Source organism: Crocuta crocuta, unplaced genomic scaffold (assembly GCF_008692635.1).
Source record: "Crocuta crocuta isolate KB4526 unplaced genomic scaffold, BGI_CrCroc_1.0 scaffold742, whole genome shotgun sequence".
In the NCBI taxonomy this organism is placed as follows: Eukaryota; Metazoa; Chordata; class Mammalia; order Carnivora; family Hyaenidae; genus Crocuta; species Crocuta crocuta.
In genome coordinates, this window is record NW_027530354.1 from 1,515,107 (window position 1) to 1,537,660 (window position 22,554).

The 22,554-nt window shown below is 40.2% G+C and overlaps 1 protein-coding gene across 2 annotated transcripts in view; it reads left to right on the forward strand.

The window, feature by feature from the left end:
* Window positions 1–22,554, forward strand: part of CTTNBP2 (cortactin binding protein 2) — a 301,900-nt gene extending 279,346 nt beyond the window's left edge. For both annotated transcript variants that reach the window (XM_077765846.1, XM_077765845.1), the window contains 9 exons: window positions 5,792–5,944; window positions 6,121–6,308; window positions 9,526–9,704; window positions 12,132–12,337; window positions 12,680–12,865; window positions 15,200–15,263; window positions 17,015–17,147; window positions 18,363–18,461; window positions 22,123–22,554. In XM_077765846.1, the coding sequence (XP_077621972.1) occupies window positions 5,792–5,944; window positions 6,121–6,308; window positions 9,526–9,704; window positions 12,132–12,337; window positions 12,680–12,865; window positions 15,200–15,263; window positions 17,015–17,147; window positions 18,363–18,461; window positions 22,123–22,368 (1,454 nt within the window). In that variant the 3' untranslated portion in view covers window positions 22,369–22,554. The remainder of the gene's footprint in view (window positions 1–5,791; window positions 5,945–6,120; window positions 6,309–9,525; window positions 9,705–12,131; window positions 12,338–12,679; window positions 12,866–15,199; window positions 15,264–17,014; window positions 17,148–18,362; window positions 18,462–22,122) is intronic.

Here is a 22,554-nt window from a genome sequence, read left to right on the forward strand (position 1 = left end):
TCCTGTATCTCATCTCCGCCTCCTGCTCTCTTCCCTCCAACTGTCATTTCTTGCTCGAGGGACTGTGGAAGCCTATCACTAGCCCTGCTTGTTTCCTCTGGTCACTCCCTCACAAGCCGCTGCCACTCCCACAGGGTTCGCTCCACAGTGCAAAGCTGCCCTTGTCGTTCCCTGCTGTTAGGCTCCATTGGTGGCAGGGCAAGTGCTGCATTCCTCTGAGTGTGTGTCAAAAACATGATGGTCTGGCCTCTGGTCTTCCTTGCTGCTGTCCATCTTTGCCTCCTAAAACTCTGTCCACCGTGCCCATCATTTTCTCCCTAGGATCCACTGCTGTTGACTGGTGACCAGTGGAGAGATCACAGAGAAAGTTCACTTTAAGTAGAGTTGGTGGGGATACCCGGCTTTTGAGTGGGGCAAGGGAATCTACTAGGAGCCAAAGGGAAGGAGCCATCACTGGGTGTGGTGCTACCTCTTTTGTAGTGCAGAAAGCAAATAGCAGGGAATGTTCTTTTGGTCAAGAGGTGATGGGAAAAGGCAGAAAGTAGAGAAGGCAGAGGTCTGGATGAGGGAAGAAGGGGTTCCTAGGTTGTTCAGCAGTGGTTTGATAGGAATTATCTGTCAGTTATGCTTTCTTTTCTACCAAGAAATTAAATTGATCAAATTATACTACTACAAGTAAGGGCTACAGTGATTTGCAAGGAATACATTTATTCCTGGCTTTCAACCTGATTTTCTCTACAGGAAGAGATTTAAACTACATGGATGAGGCTGGACCAGGATGTTGCACTTTAATCTTCCATTAAGCACAGCACATATATTACCTTATTTGCTTCTCTCTAAAACCCGGAGGAAGCCAGCACAGAGTCACAGAGAATGAATAAAAGGAATGTAAGAGCAAAATATACAAGAAGGAAGAGTAGCAAATGTATGTTAAATAATTAGCTTTAAGAAGCTAAAACTTATATTGAGATTAAAATGGTTCCCATGAACAGAAGAATATAGAACAGAAGAACACATTTTTTTAAAAAAGACCTCACACTAATGCTTCCAAGGTTATTTTGTGTTTACTTGAAAATAACCTCTTCCTAAAAATATAATAATAAAATAACCTTTTCCTTTTCATATTGCCTTTTTTGAGAGACAGTCATGGCATGTAGCCCTGCTATTTTATTTTCACACCTAAACTAAAAAGGGTGTGAATGTGTATTAGAATTGGGTCATTTTGCCTCAGTGCCTCAGTATATGGTTAGGTCAGTCAGACAGTTACTTTTTAAAATTAGATGTGATAGTAGTAAGAAAAATTTTGAACACTAGATTGGTATTTTAAAGTAACACATAAAATTCTTAAGAGAACTCTCCTTTTCTGAAGGAATGACGATAGAATTACCATAGTGATAGTAGGAGAATATGGTCACTGGAGTCCACACAACTGAATTTATGTCCTTGGACCCTGCATTACTTTAGGCTCTTTGAAGGTTTTCCCCTTCTCATCTGGACTCAGAGCATCACCCCTGCAGAGCATTCTTTTAAATGAACTCTAAAAGGTGGGCTGCTCTCCATCCCAAGGGGGAGATGATGAATCTGTGGTCACTTTAGACACAAAGGAGTTTGGATTTAACTATAAATGTGATAGGTTGTTTTTAAACCAGCAATTATTGCTCTAGAACTAACTCTCCAGAACTTTTAATACAAGGGCTTACAAAATTGGACTGTAGCCCTGAGCCTAGCCAAGGGGTGGGGGGGTGTCTGAATTAAGATCTCCAATCTGCAGGAGAGGAGTGGGGCTGACATAGCCTATAATGTTGGAAGAAAAAAGGTCAAAAGGAATAGATTCATTTCAGAAATAGAGCTTTGAAGAAGCATAAGGCAAGGGAATCTGAATGGCTGGCTTTTCTGACAACAGGTTAGAAGAAATCTCCAGCTATAACACAGGGTGGGCAGCTTCCTTTCATCTCTGTAGACCCTGATCAGAGGTTGGTTAATTTTTCAAACTGGAAACTTCCTGCTCCTGGGGTTGGCTAATACATTAGGCCCAAAACTCTACTAAATGACCTGAAATAGACACATGCTATTTCGCAAACAAAAGTTACCTTTGGAACAACTTATTTAAGGATGTTGAACTAAGCAGTTAGGTAGAGAAGTAAGTGTTACTGAAAAAAATGAGGTAATGAGACCTGCAGTGTTGAAGACAAAGCTTTCCACCAAAGAAACTCAGTCTGTTTGACCCTTGGTCAGTACCTCATGCGACACCAGGATAAACAAAGATGAGGTGGCAACCCACCCAAACAGCTGTGAACAGCAACATACCCCCTTTTTGTCTAGGGCACAAGTTGCCCATTTAATGTGTGATTAATTGATTAGCAATACAGAGCTTGCTTGTAGACCCAAGAGAATGTTAAGCTCTTTCCGAAAGCTCTCCAGCACTCCTACAAACTCATTCATTTTTTTCTCCGGCCTGAATTCTCCCTGGCTGCTCCCATGCTTGTGTCCCACAACCTGCTGGACATTCTCTGAAAGGATGCCTGACTCACCAAAAACATCAGACCTTGAAACATCACCCCACACCCACACCCCAAGTATGCTCTTGACTCATGTGCTCTCTACCTCCATGAACTATGTATGCAGCCTCTTCTCTGCTGGGGACTTCAGAGGGGTCTCTGAGACTTTCTCTCTGCACCTTTCTCAAGACAGCCACTGAGTCTTACTCCATCTCAAACACTTTTTTGTTCTGTTCCTTGGCCCTGGATAAGGCCCCCATTACATCAGCAGTCAGAGCCTGTGTGTTTTTCTGTTTCTTTCCTCTCCAGGTGTTCTTTGCACCAGAGTCAGATTTCAAAGCACAAATCAAGTCCTCTTTATCCCCTTCCTTAAGAGACTTCCATGGCTTCCCAGAGTTGGTGGTTTCTCCCTCCCAACACGACATTCTAAGTCTTCCACTTGTCATTTGTGGCCAGGTTCTGAGGCTTCATATCATCAAGTCTCACACCAGGCTGCACACAAAATGCTGATGGCCCAGACTATTTAAGTCAGAACATCTGGGGATGGGTTCCAGGGGAGTCCACATTGATGTGACTCCATCCCACACTCCCAGCCAATTCCGATAGCAGGTATGTATCAGCCTCCAGCTCACCATCATGCACTCTTGCAGCTGTTCTGACCTTGGCTTAATGCCTTAGTCCCTTCTAGGACTGAGGCCTGCCCAGTCTCCTTCTGTGCCAGTGCCATTTCTTACAACTAGTAAGCTTACCTGTCTCCCAAGCTATTAAGATGCTATTCCTTGTAATGGTTGCATTTCAAAATGCCACATCCTCCGGTTAGAAGCAGTCACCTCTGGTATGACACAGCCCTTAGCAAGAGACGTACAGCAGGGGAGCAGCGGATGAACATCTGCTGAAAGGCAGTTACATGTTGCTACAGATAGATTCTGGCTGGATGCAGCAGCTTCAGAGCCACTGGAGATCGTCATACACTCAATACAGATCAAGGAAAAGCTGGAGGTCTTCAGGCCTTGGTGATAGGAAAGCAGATAAATCTACCATTCAACCTGGTCTGTTCTTTATCACTAGGCTGAAAAGGTTTGTTAGTTTATCACTGTTGTTTTTAATGAACTATAGATCTATCATACTTGCACAATGAATGTATTTCTGAAAGAATATTTGAATGCTGAGAAGCACAGATTTTGGGCACTTTATACTGAATAGCTTGTGTTGAAGGGAACTGGGGACACACCAGACACTAGTGTTAACAGCCCCCACAAAGCAACTAAATCGAGAGGTGGCTGTTACTGTTTCTAGTTTTCTAGTTTTAAAGCCTCATAGCATGCAGAAAAGCTATTTCAGTCTCAGAAGAGATTCATTTACAATATTCAAGTTCTTTTGAAAGTGAAAATGCATGGTGTCTGTAGTAATAAGGGGGAATAGAGTATAATCTATTATGAGTATTTGTGAAACGTGGGATACTTGATAAAATTACTCTCAAGTATTTTAAAGTGCTCTCTTTTCTCAAGGTTCATTTGGCTAAGACTGAGGCATCTTAGAATCTTAAAATTTTTTAAATGATCTTAATTTCAGTTAATTCACTGGTATATCAGAAGTAGTGTATATGTTATAACTACAGTATTAACATTTGATTGTTTAGCAATTCTAGGCATATGTCAAGTACATTCTCTCTACAGATGTACTTGTTTCCTACATATAATCATAATCTTCTATTTGCTTTCCATCTTTTATTTTGGGTCAGTATACAGTTTAGTACCCCCATCTTCAGTAGAATGTCCACTGAGATTAGAGTCAGAAGTCCTAGTCCTGCCTTAGAACTATTTGCTGAAACCCTAGTCAAAACCACTTGATCTTTTCTGAGGTCTATAAAATGAGAAGATGAATCTGCTTACCTCTCTGAGATCCTGTCTTCATAATATGATGACCATTTCACATATGTGTAATTTAAAAGTTCACCTAAGGGCTTCTGACTTTTTGTATTATGAAATATACATCCATAAAATACATACGTATGTATGTATATTTATAGATCAATGAATATTTTTTAAAGTTGATTTTGACAGAGAGCGCAAGTGGGGGAGGGGCAGAGAGAAAGAGGGAGAGAGAATCCCAAGCAGGATCCACACTGCCAGCACAGACGCCAATGCAGGGCTTGAGCCCACGAACCTTGAGATCATGACCTGTACCAAAACCAGGAATCAGACACTTAACTGACTGAGCCATCCCAGCATCCCTCAATGAATAATTTAAAATAAAATACCCATTTAGCCACTGACCAGGCCAAGAAATAGATTATTCCCAGTTTCCAGAATGTACTTATGTATGTGACCATCCCTGTTCACAAGTTTTTCCTTCTATAGGTAACCATTAATGCATCTTTTGTGATAATTCTTTGCTGTTCTTTATCATTTTACTACCTCTATGTGAATCCCTATAATACATAGTGTTGCCCATGTTTGAACTTTATATGGTGAAATCATATTGCATATTTCCTTTTGTGATTTGCTTCTTGATACACTGTTTGTGACAGTCTTCCATGTTGTTGCTCGTAGTTGTCATTTCCCCACTGTCCAATCCATTATGTGACCGTACCCCAGGAGATCCATTCTGTCGTCAGTGGGAATTTGGGTTGATTCTAATTGGGATCTGCTCCAAAACCAGTATTGGATCACTGTACATGTATACTTCAACTGTATTGAGTCATGCCAAATTCTTTTCCAGAGACCTTATACTTCCCCAGCAATATAAGAGTGTTCAGACTCTGTCACATCTTTGCTAACACTTTGTACCTTCAGACATTATTTCTTTAAGTTTATTTGAGAGAGAGAGAGAGAAAGTGAGCAGGGGAGGAACAGAGAGAAAGGAAGACAGGGAATCACAAGCAGGCTCCATGCTCAGTGCTAAGCCTGATGCAGGGCTCAGTCTCAGGACTGTGAGATCATGACCTGAGCTGAAATCAAAAATCAGATGTTTAATAGACTGAGTCCCCCAGGTACCCCCCAGACTTTGATTTATTAAAAATTTTTTCTTAATGTTTACTTATTTATGAGAGTGAGTGAGACAGAGCCCGAGTGGAGGAGGGGCAGAAAGAAGAGAGACACAGAATCCAAAGCAGGGTCCAGGCTCTGAACTGTCAGCCCAGAACCCAACACGGGGCTTGAACTCACAAACTGTGAGATCATGACTTGAGTTGAAGTCGTTTGCTTAACCCAGGGACCCCCTGACTTTCATTTTTAACACAGTTCATATAGGATTTTGTAAAAACTTTAATCACTTTTTGTTTCTGAACACAGCTTGTTTGATCCCAGTGAAACAGTCTCCTGTTAACAAGAAAATCATCATCATCCTAGAAAATTTGGAAAAATCTTCATTGTCTGAGTTACTGGGGGACTTTCTGGCACCTCTGGAAAATCGCAGCCCTGAAAGCCCCTGGACTTTTCAAAAAGGTAAGAAAGATAATGGCAAGACCATGCCCAGAAGCAAGCTTCTATGAGATTATTCTAATCATTTTCTTGCCCAGAGTATGAGTTACACCTCTCCTTCTTTCTTAGACTTACTTTACTCTGCATTGTCCCATCGTACAGCTTACTGAGGTTGGGCCATTGCTTTTGGTTTGTTTTAGGAAACGGAACGTCTGAATGTTACTACTTTCATGAGAACTGCTTTCTGATGGGAACCATTGCCAAGGCCTGTCTGCAGGGCTCCGACTTGCTGGTGCAGCAGCATTTCCGCTGGGTTCAGCTGCGGTGGGACGGTGAGCCCATGCAGGGCCTGCTGCAGAGGGTCTTACAGAGGAAAGTGGTGAATAAGGTAACAGCCTGCAGCGTGCCGCCTGCAGAAGGGGCGTTAGCGTCTGGGGCCAGGCTGGAGTTCTACCACTTAGTGACCATGCAGCCTTGGACAAGGAAAAGTTTTGGATATTCAAGGATTAAATAAGATAACACATAGAACAGAACAGTTTCTGGACTGTGTTTAAAAAACAAAAAAAAAGCTTTTACTATTGTTATTAACTGTTCTCAAGGACTCTCTCTAAGTTCTAAATGCTATACAGAAGGCCAGATTAGAAAATCTGGCACTGGCTTTGAGTAGCTACTGCTTCCTTGAAGCCTTCAAAACATTATCCATCCATTCAAGCTAGTGTAATATATTAGTGTTACACTGTGCTAGAGGAAATATTAAAAAGCCACATGAAAAATTAAAATTCTTTAGCTTTTGACACATTTTCAAGAGTAATTATAACTTCCAATGATTATTTCAGAATAAAATATTCTGTATCCTCCCAAATAACAAAATTAACTTACTGCTGACCAAATCTAGGACATTACTATTTAATTAATATTTTTAAATCAAGCCAGTATGAGTGTCAGGTTTGATTTAAAATAGTAGAGCTCAATTTAATAAGACTTTACCCCTTACTCCAGCACAATAAGACACTTTGGGAGGACAGTATCTTCTATCACAATATTTTAAGCTGCAAATAACACAGTACCCAGTGCTGCCTACTTGACAAATAGAGGCCTATTTTCTCACATAACCAGATGTCTCGTGGCAGATGTTGGTGACTTCTGTTCACCTCTGTGATGTCAGGTCCTGGGTCTGGGGGACTCTCTTAACCTCCCTTCAAGATGGCAGATATCAGCCAGGCTTCGGCACCATACAGCATAATCAAAGGCAGGAATCTGGATGCTACTTCAGATAAGAGAGCTTTGGCCTTCTCAGTCTCTTTATCATGGAGGAAAACATCTATTTCTTAAACCCCCAGTAACAGAAGGCTTACCCTACATGTTTCATTAATTAGAACTGTTTTTGCCCAGACTATGGCAAGACTTACTTTCCAAAGACAGAAGCTCTCCACCAAATACCTGAACAAAATTCTGTGTCCATTGTGTTAGAGTGTGTGATGTGCACACATCTGTGGGTACAGGATCGGGAGGAGAGTGGGGAGAAATAGAGTGGGGACAGTTCTGGTAATTCAGTGAACTGTGCTTGCCACTAGTGATTTGAATTAGTATTTGAAATTCCTAATTTAATCAGGGAAATTGTGTACCCCAACTATGTTCAAGTCTGTTGGCTGGTAATAAATACATGCTTTTGACCAAAGCCAGGTCATTGTATGGCATCCACCAGTAGGAAGAAGACGAGCTAACGGCCATCATAGTTGTGTAGTTTTTCATATTACTGATGCTTCCATTAATTTTATCATTAATATTTAAATCTCTTTGCCAAAAAATTCACATAAATAATCACAAAAGATACTCCTTTTTTTAAAGACTTTTTTTTTATAAGAGCAGTTTTAGGATACAGTAAAATTGAGAAGAAGATATCCAGACTTGCCAATACCCCCTGCTCCCATTCATGCATCATCTCTCCCGTCATCAGTATCACTCACCAGAATGGTACATTTCTACCAAGGATGAACCTACATTGAATCCTAATCACCCAAAGTCCATAGTTTATCTCAGGGGAAAATATGGAAGCTTCACAAATTTGTATGTCATCCTTGCTCAGGGGTCATACTGGTCTCTGAAAAGTACCAGTTTTATTCTGTAGATGTGGCACTGTTTCAGGTAAAATGTACCCCTCCCCCCCACATACACACCCAGTTCTCTGGTACACACAGTTTGTAAAGGGTTTATTTTAGTTATTTTGAAAAGTTCCAAGCTGTAAGCCGTGCTCTTTTCTCCACTGTGTTTGAGAATGGAAATGTGGGGTGTGCCGTGAAGAACAGGAAGGCAGAAGGGTAATGCCTTTCACTTACCAAGAATCACTACGAGGAGGTTAATAAAACAGATTCCTTGGGTACATGTATGATGGGCATGAGGGACTCCTGCCAAACATCAGAAATCTTGTGACTACAGAACTCAAGCTTTGGGGGTACTTCAACATTTGCTGGCACTTGTTCACAATTTTTTCCTACAGGTCTTTCAAGGAATAGAAGTTAAGAGTCCTTTCAGGACAATAGCAGGCATCCTACTAGTATTTAATAAACAAAAATTAGACTTTTATTAATAAGTAAATATTCTGTTATCATTAATTGTAATACAAGATCTCATTCTTGCTGGAAGAATATCAGAGAAAGAGAAATATGATTGTTCGTCTTTTGAACAGAAGGGAAATTATGAGATCCCACAGCCTCGTGTAACATACTAATATCATTTTAACAGAGCTGCAGGGATCACTGAACCACTCTTTCATTTTGGCCAAATTATATCCCCTTCAAGTAGGACATATCCATATTCATAGATTATCTCATAATTTTTTGATAAAAGATTTATATGAATCCCTTTCTTGTAAAATACTGAGTTAACTGCTGTATCTGACTTTTGAAGGATATTTCTCCTAGTACTAAAGAAATCTCTGTCCTTTTGTGAACCCTCTGTACTACAAAAGAAAGGATTTTATTCCATAAAATATAAATCTAAAAAGAATCACTATTGTTAAAGCCTGTATGTTATATACTATTTAAAATTTGCACATTTAAAAATTTGGCAGCAAATTTCTTTATGCCAGCAGAGCTCTGTACATTTTGATGAAGTTCGCATTTTAGCCGAGACCTTCCTTCTCAGGAAATTAAAACTAATAGGAGGTGAACATGCCACAGATCCAGATGGACCATCTTGTCACTTACCTGAACTCTGACATAGCTAATGTCATTGTTTTCTTCAGGAAATCAAAATCCTGTTGAACACTTACTATGTCCAAGCACCTGTGAGGTACTTTGTATGCGTGTGAATAATAGTATCTTCCAGAATTGATATTTAAGAATTGGTGTAAGGTTTCTTCTTACTGCTCTTTTGTGTCTGAACCCTTTCATTTTGCGTCATCAGCTGCACGTCTGAACCTCATGCTAACACACACTACATTGTGGAGTAGCTGTCCCTCCCCCAGCCCTCTCAGGCAGATCAGAGCCAGCTTCGTTTTTGTTTGATAGTTTTAAATGTTTATATTTTTAATTTGTGAACTGTTAAAAACAGAAGGAAAAGAATCACTAAGCCAAGCCTCACATTCGTCCTCTCTGTCTCCGTAGTTCAGAGGTCAGGTGCCCTCTCCCTGTGACCCTGTGTGCAAGACCGTCGACTGGGCCCTGGCCGTGTGGCGCCAGCTCAACTCCTGCCTGGCCCGCTTGGGCACACCTGAAGCACTTCTGGGGCCAAAGTATTTCCTGTCCTGTCCTGTAGTCCCAGGACAGGCCCAAGCGACAGTGAAGTAAGTGACATTTCTCCTTATTTACCTATTTAAAATAGAGCCTTGGTGGGGTGCCTCGGTGGCTCAGTCCATTCAGCATCCAACTCTTGGTTTTGGCTCAGGTCATAATCTCATGGTTTGTGGGTTCGAGCCTCAAGCCTTGGGATTATTTCTCTCCCTTTCTCTCTTCTCCTTTCCTGCTCACTCTCTCTCTGTCTCTCAAATAAACTAAACTAAAAGTAAAACTAAAATTCAAATAAGGCCATGATCATATTTGGGACCTGTGAGAGCCAGGATGCTGAAGGGCCACCTTGTACCACCTCCTGTCATCAACATGGAGTGGCAGAGCTCTGCACTTCCTGTCAGAGGCTGACCATGACTTCCCTGTTGGGTCATGGTCCTAATGAAACTATTTTCACTAAGAACTAATAAATAGCAGTTCCCATCTGTCACAGAAGCCGCCTCAGAATCCTGTTCAACATGCAGTGCCCTGTCTCCTGGGAAATGCCTACATGAAAAGTTCATCAGGGGTCCTATAACCAAAACACAAAAGCATACATTCTATTGATGAATTAAAAAGCTTCCTCCTTTATTAACGAGACTTAAATACTCACTATGTTTTCCTTTGTAACAGTTTATGAGAATAGACATATTAATAATAAGGTTAATGAAATAGAAAACCAGGAGGAAAAAATTAGTCACAATCCAGCTTCGTAAGGTCCTGTGATTAGCTGTTAGCATCAATTCTGTACTTCTGGCATCCTCGGCAGAAATCCATTTTGGAAAGCAGAGGATACAGATAATCTGTCTTCTTTATTGTAAAAAACTGTCAATTTCAAAACAGCTAATTGGGGGAAAGGAAGAATTACAGTATTAAAAATATAGCATTTTCTTGCTAAAGAGCATAAATACATTTCACCTCTTTTTTCATCAGTATTATAAGTAATGTAAGCATTTTTCACATCCAGAGTCTCAGGATTCTTAGGAGCTAATTTTGGCCTTCCCTATCTGGAGCACAGGCTTCGCTGGCAACTGTAGAGGCTCTGAGATGTTCACCCACTCGCAGGCCAAGTGCACGATGCTGGGTCAGGGGCCAAGGACTTCATCACTCACAGCACAGCCCCAGCGGGTGCTCCACATTTGCATTGGTTTGCCTAGCTCCTCGGGTCCCAGGAGATGATGCACAATGGCCCATGGAAGCTGGCTTTGCATCACCACTGCCCAACTCTGGGCTTAGCAGTGCCCCAGTCTCCTGAAGGGGGCGGGGGGGGGAGGGGCAGTTCATAGCAAATCTGCCCACCCTTTGCCCTGGAAGGAAACGTCATTTTTCTTATCCTAGTAAGGAAATAAATCTGCCTCCTGCTCCAGATGGAGACACTATCTCTATCTTCCAAGGCTGTTTGCTGTGCTAACGTCCTCAAAAAGATAGTCCAGGACCAAAGTGGACACTACATGTGTAGAAATGCCATGGAGGATTATCTCCCAACAGCCCTTTTAAGGAAGTGCTATTTTTTTTTTTAAATCAAAGCTTGCCATCTTTACCCCTTTAGCACCTATAGGAGTCCCTCCGCAAGTTTGACTTATGGTACAGAACACCGGATTTTTGTCTGTATTCCCCTATTACCATTTTTTTTCTCTCGAATTATATTACATTAACAGAGAGCTTAAAATAGAGAGATGCTTGATACCTGGGTAAAAGTTTTTAACAGTCTTGAAAGGCTTATGCTGATGTCTAGTGGCTTTGAAAACTTTGCTGTACCAGGAAATGTAGTTTGGTTTCTACAGCCTTTAACCAAGTGTTTTTTGTTTTTTTTTAATGTTGCAACAAAGTGTAATCTTTTTTGAAGGAATTTTAATTGCTATTGGATGCCCGAAACTTGGGTAAAGTCCTGCTACTCCAGCTGTTCCTGCAAAGAGTCCATCTGAGGAGACAGCTGGTTGACCCCATCGCCCCTGCAGGGAAGCCCACCCATGTGCAGACACTGAGCCTTTGCCTTGGGGTAGACAGATTTAATTTGCCACTGATTATAGGTTATACCCCAATTTCAGAAATATTAAAACGTGTGTCTTATTAAGGAAATATGGCAAGTAAGGTTAAGCTATTTAGACACACACTTCCAGGAAATCTTTTTTCTAAACTTCTGCCTATAAATTTGCCTTCCTTTCCATATATTTTATTTATGCATTCACTCAACCCACACCTAAGCACTGATTCTTCCTCTCAATGATTTTATTAAACAGTTTCATTTTCAATATACATTGTATTTCTGAGGCAAAATCGAACTTCTTTGATATTGGATAATTTCACTGATTTCAACACTACCTATAAAAGGTAGCGTATCTGTAGAAACAATGTTTTCTCCATGATCTTCAAACTTGTCTTCTGTAGTATGGTGTGTGATTTGAGAGAGGTCAGGTCCTAACTGTGAACCACCCTTCTCTTGCTAGGTGGATGGCTAAGCTGTGGAATGCCATCATTGCACCCCGAGTTCAGGAAGCAATATTGTCAAGAGCCTCTGTGAAAAGACAGCCTGGCTTGGGGCTGGTAACTGCTAAAAAACACCCTAGCCAAGGACAGCAGGCTGTGGTTAAAGCTGCTCTCAGCATCTTGCTCAATAAAGCCGTGCTGCATGGCTGTCCTCTCCCAAGAGCAGGTACGGGTTTGGTGCTGGGAGGGAAGGAAATTCACTCTTCCATAATACTTGTTTGAATTTGTTATTAGGAAGCTCTTGTTTTTTTCTTTGTAAGTAATTATCTCGACCTAATGTATATTTCATACCGTTGTTCCAGAACTCACTCTAAATTATTGGCTCATGTTTAAATTCCAGATCTCTAAGTAAAGTTTGCTGGTTCATAGCATCCCTGCTTGGGTATGAAGCACAGCCATGATTCTGAAGATTATTTCTTGGAGAATTGCAATGGTTATATTTTGCTTTGCTGTGAAACTGCATTATCACTGCCTGCCTTTTGGCAAAATGTGATTTGTGTTGTTTCAGAACTGGACCAGCATGCGGCTGATTTTAGAGGAGGAGGTTTCCCCCTGTCTATAGTTTCAAGTTACCACAGTTACAGCAAGAAGAAAGGAGAGAGCGGTGCCTGGAGAAAAGTGAGCACCAGTCCTCGAAAGAAGTCTGGCCGCTTCTCTCCCCACTCCTGGAACAAGCCGGGCCTGAGTGAGGAAGGTGAGGGAGGCAGCCATGCTGCCTGGAGGAGCGTAGGTACTAGCAGTCTGGTTTCTGATTGCAAATGTGCTTTGGGGTTTTTCAATGCATATTTTCATAGAATAAACAAGGAGTAGTAGGTACATTTCCAAAACTATTTGGGAGAAATATTCATTGGTTTTTTTGTGGCATCCACAACTAAATCTATATAGTTTTCTCCTTTCATGTGTCTGAGAGCCACATACATTTTTTAAAGTATGTGTATAGACATATATTTGATACCAGTTTAAGGCCTTTGTGAGTGAATCAGTTTTAAATATTTCTTTTTCATATATCGTACCATGTACCAGGTTCTATTCTATACACGGAAATAGAGCAAACCCAAAAATCCCTGCCCTCTTAGAGTTTACATTCTAGTAAATAAATCATCAAAGAGGTTCAATAGAATGGAAGATCATCTATAAAAAAGATGTAAGTCTTCATTCCAACAAGATAGAACACATTTATTTCTGGTGTTAAACCTATTCATTTTGCCTTTGATAATAGGATAATCAGCAATTACACGAATTATAAATGTCTTCCCTAAAGGATATCCTTAAGATAGAAAAGACATTCCAACCTCATATGTACTATAGATTTCTGATATATGTAATTTAGATCTCCAGGAGCCCCACCCCCAGCATAGTCTGTTGTGTATAATTTCATGGCAACTTTATAGCAGTAGGATTGCTAAAAAAGAATATTATGCCTAAAATCTTGAAACAAGAAAAATTGATTTTGTTCATTAATGTATTTTCATACTTCAGCTTGTATTTTGTTGATTTTTAATATTAATATATGCATTAATTACATGTTTTGTAATTACTCCAAGTGTGTGTCAGTAAACGTGACTTTTTTTAATGACAATGGAAAGTCATTGAATATAAATTGAGAGTTTACTTACATTTTTTTAAAGGTAAATATTGCCATTATTTCCCAAAGTTAGAGTGTTCATTTCAGGGAGTAAAATCATTAGACTCAAGCCCCCTAATATGTCCTGGACACTCCTGAAGTGACCTTCTGCAGCAGGGACTATACCTACCTCTTGTTTATCTACAAAAGAGCTCTAAAATGAGTATTATCCTCTCTATTTCCAGGTAACAAAACCGAGGTTCAGAAACCCTTGGCTCTGTGTCTAGATCACCTCTTCTGGAAACATGGGGATCTTGTTACTTGCAAGTCCAGTGCTGTTTTCCTCCATCCATGTCACTTTAATCCCATGATACTCAGGAGTCATCCAGGCTCTTCATTATTATTTCCAAGTTTATTACAGTTTCTATAGGGTTAAAAACCAGCTTCTTACTTGAGCCAAATAATTATCTAATCATCAATATATACTTTATAGAGTTGACAAAAGCAATAAAATGAATATAGACTTAGAGCAAATTATGGAAATAAGTCAAACTCAGAAAACTATTATGTAAAATATTTAAAGTTAAAAAAATTATAAACGATTTTATGTTTATATTCAATACTCTTTGGAACATGAAACCTTATTTGCAAGATTAATAGAATTGTGTGCAACCACAGTGTACACAGATGTAAAAACAGCGATTTATAAAATCCAAAAAGTAATTCTACAAAGTAAAATTCATGGGTCAGTGGTTAAGTGAATAGACCACTGATCGGTTAAATACCAAAGACTGACATGTCTCTCTGGTTATTCCATTTTTTATAATGGTAAAGTTTTTTTTTCCCAATAACTCCATTTGATAAAGGATTATTGCAATCTTTAGGTTGATAGTAGATTTTTTGATGTCATTGTCTATCAAAATAGAAACCCCTTTTCCATTCTGTACAGATAAGTAGGGATGGTCATAAATTTGGTAAAGACACAAGCTCTTTTTCCCCCAACCTAAAATAGAAAAGCTATGATGTCAGGTCACAGGCTTCCCGAGGTAGGAGCCATGCCCAGGTGCCAGGATGGTAATTAGGGAAAGCCACTAGTCCATCTCTCTGACAAGGACGACAAAAGTACAGGAAAAGAACTAGTATAGAGATTGTCTCTGATGATCTGCTCTTCATGAGCAGATATATTAAATTCAGGTTACTTTTCAAATCATTCTTTAGAAATCATTGTGCTGGCTACATTCATACAATTTTAGAAGAGGGACCGTTCATTTATAAAAGCAATGCCTAGGCAGGAAGTTACATACAGAGCCACTGCCCTGAGGAAAAACTCAAGAGATGGATTCAATCCAAAAACCATACAGAAGTGCAGAATCCATAATCTGTTTCTTTTTAATACAGAGTTCAAGATGCACAGGGACAGTGATTCATTCTATTGATAATTTTATTATCTTTTTCTTTAAACAGGTATCAGAATTAAAGCTCTGTCTCAGCTGAATTGCAACAGGAATGCTTCCCTGTCAAAACAAAAGTAAGTTTCCCTTTAACTTGGAGCAGATAATACATGTTCTCATGATTTGTGCATCTATTATACTGTTAATATTATTTTTTGAAAAACAGAAGTCATTCATTAAACTGAAATCTAAGGAATGAATGTGTATTGGTAGGAAAACTTTCCCTTATAATTTCTTTGGTTGGCCTAATAATCAAATTGACATAAAACAGATTACCAGAAGAAAAATGAATTTCATATGGAGGGGAGCCCCAAAGATAGGAAACTCAAGAGCAAGTCAGGCAGTTGAGGTGTATATGCCCTCCTGAGCTAAGGCAGGGGATAGAGGCCTGGGGCGATTCGCCGGGTGTAAAAGCAGATGCCTGTCTTCCCACACTGATAGCTATTTCAGATCAAAGTTTTTCTCTGGTAAGAGCTTTTTCTGGACCAGCCCCCCATTTAAATTCTTTTAGGTACTTAAGGGAGAGGTACAAGTTTTCCTTGAGTCAGCTGGGTCTTGACTGACTTCATATCAAAATAACCCACATGCCAAGGTGACACATTTTGGGGTGGCATATTCTCCCTGTCAGATGAAATCTAAAAAAACATGTTCTTTAAGCTCAACATAAAAACACTTTTTTGATTTTAGTTTGTTGAAAAGGTAGGAATTATTCTTGACTTCATTTTATCTAACTTGATCATTATTAATGCATTTGACATAAAGATCTGTAAAAACCCTATATTTGTGGACTTTTTTTTAGAAATATTTTTTACAGTTACTTTTTTTTTAATTTTTTGAATGTTTGTTTATTTTTGAGAGAGAGAAGGAGACACAAAATTGGAAGCAGGCTCTGAGCTGTCAGCACAGAGCCTGATGCAGGGCTCGAACTCACAAGGTATGAGGTTATGACCTGAGCCGAAGTTGGGTGCTTAACTGACTGAGCCATCCAGGTGCCCCATTTGTGGACTTTTAAACAGGCTTTATAGGAGTGATTTTTTAAAATACTGGATTTATAGAAACTTGCTTTTAGGTGATAAATGTTTAAAGTGATTATTTTCTTATGTTGCCTGATTGTTTCAGCTTTCAAATTTTGAGGTACAAAGGATCATTTAATCATAGAATAGACATATTAGGGCAGTTTGTAAATAGCTCTCCATTGTAAACCAATAAATTGTGTGCCCTGTCACTTGACTGGTAACATTTAGAACACTGGTTCACAGAATTACAGAAACGGGATGTAAAGAGAGAGAAGATTGATAAAGGAAACCATATCACATGCTTCTCTCTGCAAGGCGCACTGCTAACTCCATTATATATAGCAGCCTATGTGTGTTCCCCAATAACTCCATACTGTAGATATAAGGAATTCATGACAGCAAAGAGAACCCAGAACACTGAAGTGTTAAGGAGGCAAAAGAAAAGAAAATGTGCCCCATGGCCATGTTGCTAGTAAGCGGTGGAGCCAAGTTTGAAATTCCTGTTTGTGCTAATGGACCACACTGCCCACCTCTCCCAGTGTTTAGTGTCTCAGTTTCATCCAGGCTTGGAAGAAAAGGGAACAGTAATGAGACTGGAATGTTGTAAACCAAGTGGATTTCTCAGTGAATAAAATTTTATCTTAGAAGTATTTTGAGTGGCACTTAGGAAGGAGGGTGAGTTCTGCCATCAAATGACATTTTAAAATGCATTTAAAAGGATATCTAAAAACTGTCTTTCTACCCCACACCAAACCCCCAAACCTGGATTGTGGTTCCTGCTTTGAAAAACTCTTTTCTGAAATTTGTATTAGGTCTTTAGAGAACGATCTGTCATCGACATTGAATTTGGATCAGAGACTCTCTCTGGGTTCAGATGATGAAGCAGACCTTGTGAAGGAACTTCAGAGTATGTGCTCCAGCAAATCTGAATCTGATATAAGCAAGGTAAGCAGTACAAGTGGGGAAAGACATTGAATGGCTCCCCCAACAGAAGAGAGATTTTTTCGTTTTTAGTGTTTATTTATTATTGAGAGAGACAGAGGGAGACACAGAATCTGAAGCAGGCTCTAGGTCCTGAGCCATCAGCACAGAGCCTGACACGGGGCTCAAATTCAAAGGCAGTGAGATCATGACCTGAGCCAAAGTTGGGCGTTTAACTGACTGAGCCACATCCCAATGCTCATTCTCTGAAAGAAGCTCCTTATTGAATAGTATGGTTAATGCTCCAAATCAAACCATCCTTACCTCGCTTAAAAAAGGTTTTTCTTTCAAAATATCTTTTCTATAATAATGGAGTTCTGTTTAGTACAGCCTGCTTTTCCAAACTCTTCTGAAAGACCTGAGGTTAAAATTGCATGTTGATTGTATTAGCACAAATCACACTGACGCATTCAGGCAGCACTAAGGTTACCCAGGCTTTCTTTTCCTCTTTCATTTTCCTAAGGTTGGCATATAAGTCATCTATCAGTAAGCGAGCAACACAGCAGACTCATGTAATAGACACAGAACAGCCACAGCTTTCCTTACAAATAAGAAAATTTGGCCTGTATAATCCATATAGTCATAGTCTTTAAGCTGTGAAAACTTGAGATCCAAATATAGAAATCAGTGACCCAAAGTCTCAAAGGTGATTTCACCAGCATCAAGCTCAACCTGTTTTGGGACTCTTCTGGCTACAGCAAATCTACCCAGACTTCCGTGATAAATGCCCTTTACTTGAAAGGGATGATAAGCAGGTGGTTATAATATGAAGGTTCCACTTAAGGACTCAGCCCTTACATCTGCACAGTCCTAATCTCTGGGCCAGAGTAGGTTTGGCTGTCTTATTTAACCTTGCTGGAAAGGAGGGGAAATATTCATCTTCGGGAAAACTATGGTAATGATTACAATCTTTCAGTTTTATATCCTTTCTTACCAAGAAAGATTTTTTTTCTATAGGGCTCATCTGGCCATCTTCTTTTGATTTTTTTTAATAGACTCTCTTCCCATAGAGGTGACTTCTCATGCATTTTCTGATAGTTTCACTTAAAGACTTCAAGTCTTTGTTGTGAATAGTACAGGCCTTGAGGGGGTGTTCAGAGAGCTCCTAAAGGTCAGAGAAGAATGGGTTTTCTATAGTGACTTTAAGTTGTACCTTAATATTAATTGTGTATTTTCCAGATTGCTGATTCCAGGGATGATTTAAGGAGGTTTGATAGTTCAAGAAACAACCCTGCATTTTCAGCAACTGTTAATCCAAGAATGCCAGTGTCGCCAAAGGTAAGTGCCCATTTCCCTGCAAAGTGTTACAGAGAAAGGAACGCTGTGGAAGCCTCCAAAATTTTGGAGGTCTTTTGAGAAGGTCTCCATTTGTTTTTATTCGTCTATGCTAAAGCTAAATATAATGTAACTTCTGTCTTGGCTCCATCTTAAAATATATTCGAGAATCTTTAAGATTTCCTGCATTTTGGAATTCCGAAGGTCTAAATAATGTAAAGATCTATTACACATGAAAAAACAGTTTCCTTTTTAGTTTCTTGCCATAACACACATTGGTTTCCATGAGATACTTTTTCCTTTAAAAAACATGTCAGAATGGCCAGTAGAAGAGCCAGGATTCCAATTGACCTCATTAACCTTTCAAAATAACTCCTATGATTGGTTAATAAATGCCAGATGGCCCAGCCTGGTACTCCTGGGTGAACAGAAACAATAAAACTACTTCTTACCCAGTAGTTACTCTGTGAGGATGCGGGTTTCATGGAGGCATTTAGTAATAGGTGGTTTGTTCACCGAGCCATGTCGAGTGTGGTTCACATCCTGTTCCCATCCACTCCCAGGGTGGCTGTGGGGGGTTTGCAGAAAGCAGGGTTATAAATTGAGCATGGTGAGACTATTGAATTATTAATCCTTATCTGCTCACCCCAGCTTCATTAGGTCTCCGTCCTAATGAAGTTATATGGGAGGCGTTGGCAAGGCGGAGGTCCTGGTCCTGAATAAAAAACACATAATATGATGATCTGTGAAGGAAGAGTATGACCTTCCTGGCTCACTCTATCATAACGTCTGTTCCCCCCCCAACCTTCCCAATAGGGAACAGTTTCGAAAGACGAGCAAAAGCAACAGCTGCCACTGTTTAATATCTAATGGAGACCAGGTTTCGTACCCCTCTTTCTCTGTCACAGGACCTTATTGGGTGCTACAGTAAGGTACTGTCCACAAAAAAATAGCACTGAAAGGGATATGCTCGGGGCAACTTTTTTTTAAAGAACAAGTTTCCTTTTATACCCTCGGGGCTCTTATAAAAGAACCATGGGGCTGTTTGAATATGTGATTGAGGTGGGTGTTAGGATAACTAATGAACAAATGCGAAGGAGTTGGTCTGCAATGGCTAGGAGGTGTTTTTCTCAGAAGCTGCCAGCAGAGGGCAAAGTAACACACTTGACAGTTTTCTGAAAGCTTGACAGGCTCACTGTGTTTCTGTATTTCTGATGAACTCAGCTAACATTTCTTGGTTAGCTGCCCAGTTTCTCCTGTTATCAGGAAGTAATTCTTCTTAAAGTAAGAGCTCTCTGGGTTAGTTGAAATCACTTTCCACAATCATCCTTTGCCACAACAGAACTCCTTACTGATCCAACAGTAAGGGAATGTAGTGGGATTAATAAAAACACATACATAATATTTAGACACTGATAGGAAGAACAGACACTAATATATTTTCTTCTCATGAAAATCACTTCCCCGCAAACAAAAGTTCTCATCTTTGCATAATGAAATACACTTAATGATTTCTTTTTAACCCCTCCCCCCACTACCCCCTNACATCCTGCAGAGGTCCTGATGTAATCGATCTGAGGTACAACCTGGATTTTGGGGTTTTAAATCTCCCTGGTGACTGTGAATTGCAGCCAGTGTTTAGACTCACTGCTTTAAGACCGCTTTGCTCTTTCTTATGCATCCCACTTCTTTGTTTTAAATATATCTTTAGACCAGTTGCTATACCTTTATGTAACTTACTTTTTTACATGTAATCCACTATTTCTGCACCACACTCTACATCTTCCTGACTTCACCTTCTCTCTCCTGTTCACCTTTCACAGTCCTATACATTCTTAAAGATCCGTCTCCAATGGTGGTGCCTGAGTGGCTCAGTCGGTTAAGTGTCCAACTTCAGGTCATGATCTCACAGTTTGTGAGGTCAGGCTGTCTGCTGACAGCTCAGAGCCTGGAGCCTGCTTTGAACCCTATGTCTCCCTTTCTCTCTGCCCCTTCCCCACTCACATGCTGTCTCTCTCAAAAATAAACATGAAAAAAAGATGTTTCTAGTGGAAAACACTGTTTTCTTTTGCTTTCTCCTTCCCCAGCTAGAGAGCCGGGATTATGGTACCCTCCTAGCTGCCAGCAGCTAGTCAATATGGAATCAATTAATTGCTCTGATTTAATAATGTTTCTTTAAAAAACTAAAACTTTATATGCAGTGCTTTTCTGTACAAATTCACAGGATTTTTTTTTTTTTTTTTTTTGAGCCTAATATCAGTGTTGAACATAAGTAAACTTAATATGGCTTACAGAACTTCTGGGCTTTAGCCCAGAAAGCACTAAACACCCTGAACTCTCCTAGTCCCAGGCTCTTGGACCTCTTAGCTTTAGGAAAAACATCTCAACACCTGTGCTTAGCAGCCAGCGTGTCAGGAACATCACAGTGTATATCAGTCACGTGCCCTGTTCTCATACTCCTGGCCTTGAAGGTCTATGGTCCTCACCACCACACACCTCCTGTTCCATCCTCGCACCTTACACTCCAAGCATATGGTTAGCTGTGGTGGAGGCTTCTTGTTACTTCATTTTATGTCAGCATTTCCTGTCTCAGACCACAGAGATGCACATGCACAGCCCCCCTGCCTTCATGATGCAGATGACTGGACAGACGAGTAAAGAACACCACATATCACCTTTCCTCTCTCTGGGCCCTGGCACTGATCAAGGCAGAATTATTTCCAGGTTTCCCTCCCCTCACTCAGAGATTCTACCTACCAACCAGCTGTTATCTTTATTACAACATGCCGTTTCTTCACAAGGTCAAATTACAAATTGGGATTGGTTTTCCTAGGCCCATGGCGAAGTCCCATTGTACAGATTTAAGAAGATACTCAGGAGACTTCAGCAGAGGCCACACAGTTTTCCTTTAAAAGCCACATTAAGTATTTTTCCTGTTAAATTCTAGTTTTACATTGTAAGTCTTTTAATGGCTACGTTAGGATTTGGTTGCATTAAAAAAGAGAAAGTAAACCATGTCAACTCCTCAACTCCGCGAGGAGGCTGTACTTTGTGTTCATTGGTTGTGGGATTTTGGATGCATGAGGGAAAAACCCCTTGCTCTTCATCACTGAGGCTGGGGGCAAACCACTTTACCTGTCCAGTTCTTCCACTAGGCTTACTCCACTGTGCTCCCTGCTTTAGGACAAGAACCTAGAATAGTGCCAGTGCTTTGTAGTTAAACTGTTCATCAGTGCAGTTTTTGAGCATTTAATTTTTAGTTTACAGGAAAGCAGAAAAGTTAGGGGACTTACCCAGGGTGATATCATTGATTTTTGTAGAGCTGCCTACAAACAGTTGCTTTGACTAGTCCAATTTGGTGATTTCTTTGGGATTAGGACTTCAAGAAGCTCCCGTTGGTGAGGAGATCCCAGACTCATGATTCGGCGAGTCTTGTGACACACGGAGGGCCTGGAAGAAAATCAGGCAGTGGGTCTTTAGGAAGTTAGTCATTCAGCCTCTCTCCTCCATTGTCTGCTGTTTGGTTTTTCAAGAGAACTGTGTTTGCAGAAAACGCGTTCGTGCTTGTGCGGACACATGGAGGAGGAAGAGTGAGGACCACTGTTGGCAGTTGGTAACCATGTCAAAAATGTGACAAACTTGTTCTGTTTCTCTTGTCTTCCAGGAGGTCAGTCCTCTCAGCAGCCATGAAACTACGGAATGCAGCAACAGTCAATCAAAGATTGAGTTGGGTGTTTCAAGAGTTAAATCTTTCCTTCCTGTTCCTCGAAGTAAAGTCACCCAGTGTTCCCAGAACACCAAAAGAAGCAGCAGCAGCAGTAATACAAGGCAAATAGAAATAAATAACAACACAAAAGAAGAGATTTGGAACTTCCACCAAAATGAACAAGTAGAAAAACCTAACAAATAGGCCTGCCTACAATAGTCTCATTCTTAATTTCTGTATATTTCACACAGAAACCAAGGACAACAAGATGTAAATACCTTTAAATAGAGGAAATGTTTTCACTGTAATATAAAGTATGAGTGCGGGACCACTATTCAATTCTGTTGTAAAGACTGTATTTATAACCAACATTTTGTCTTTTTTTTTTTT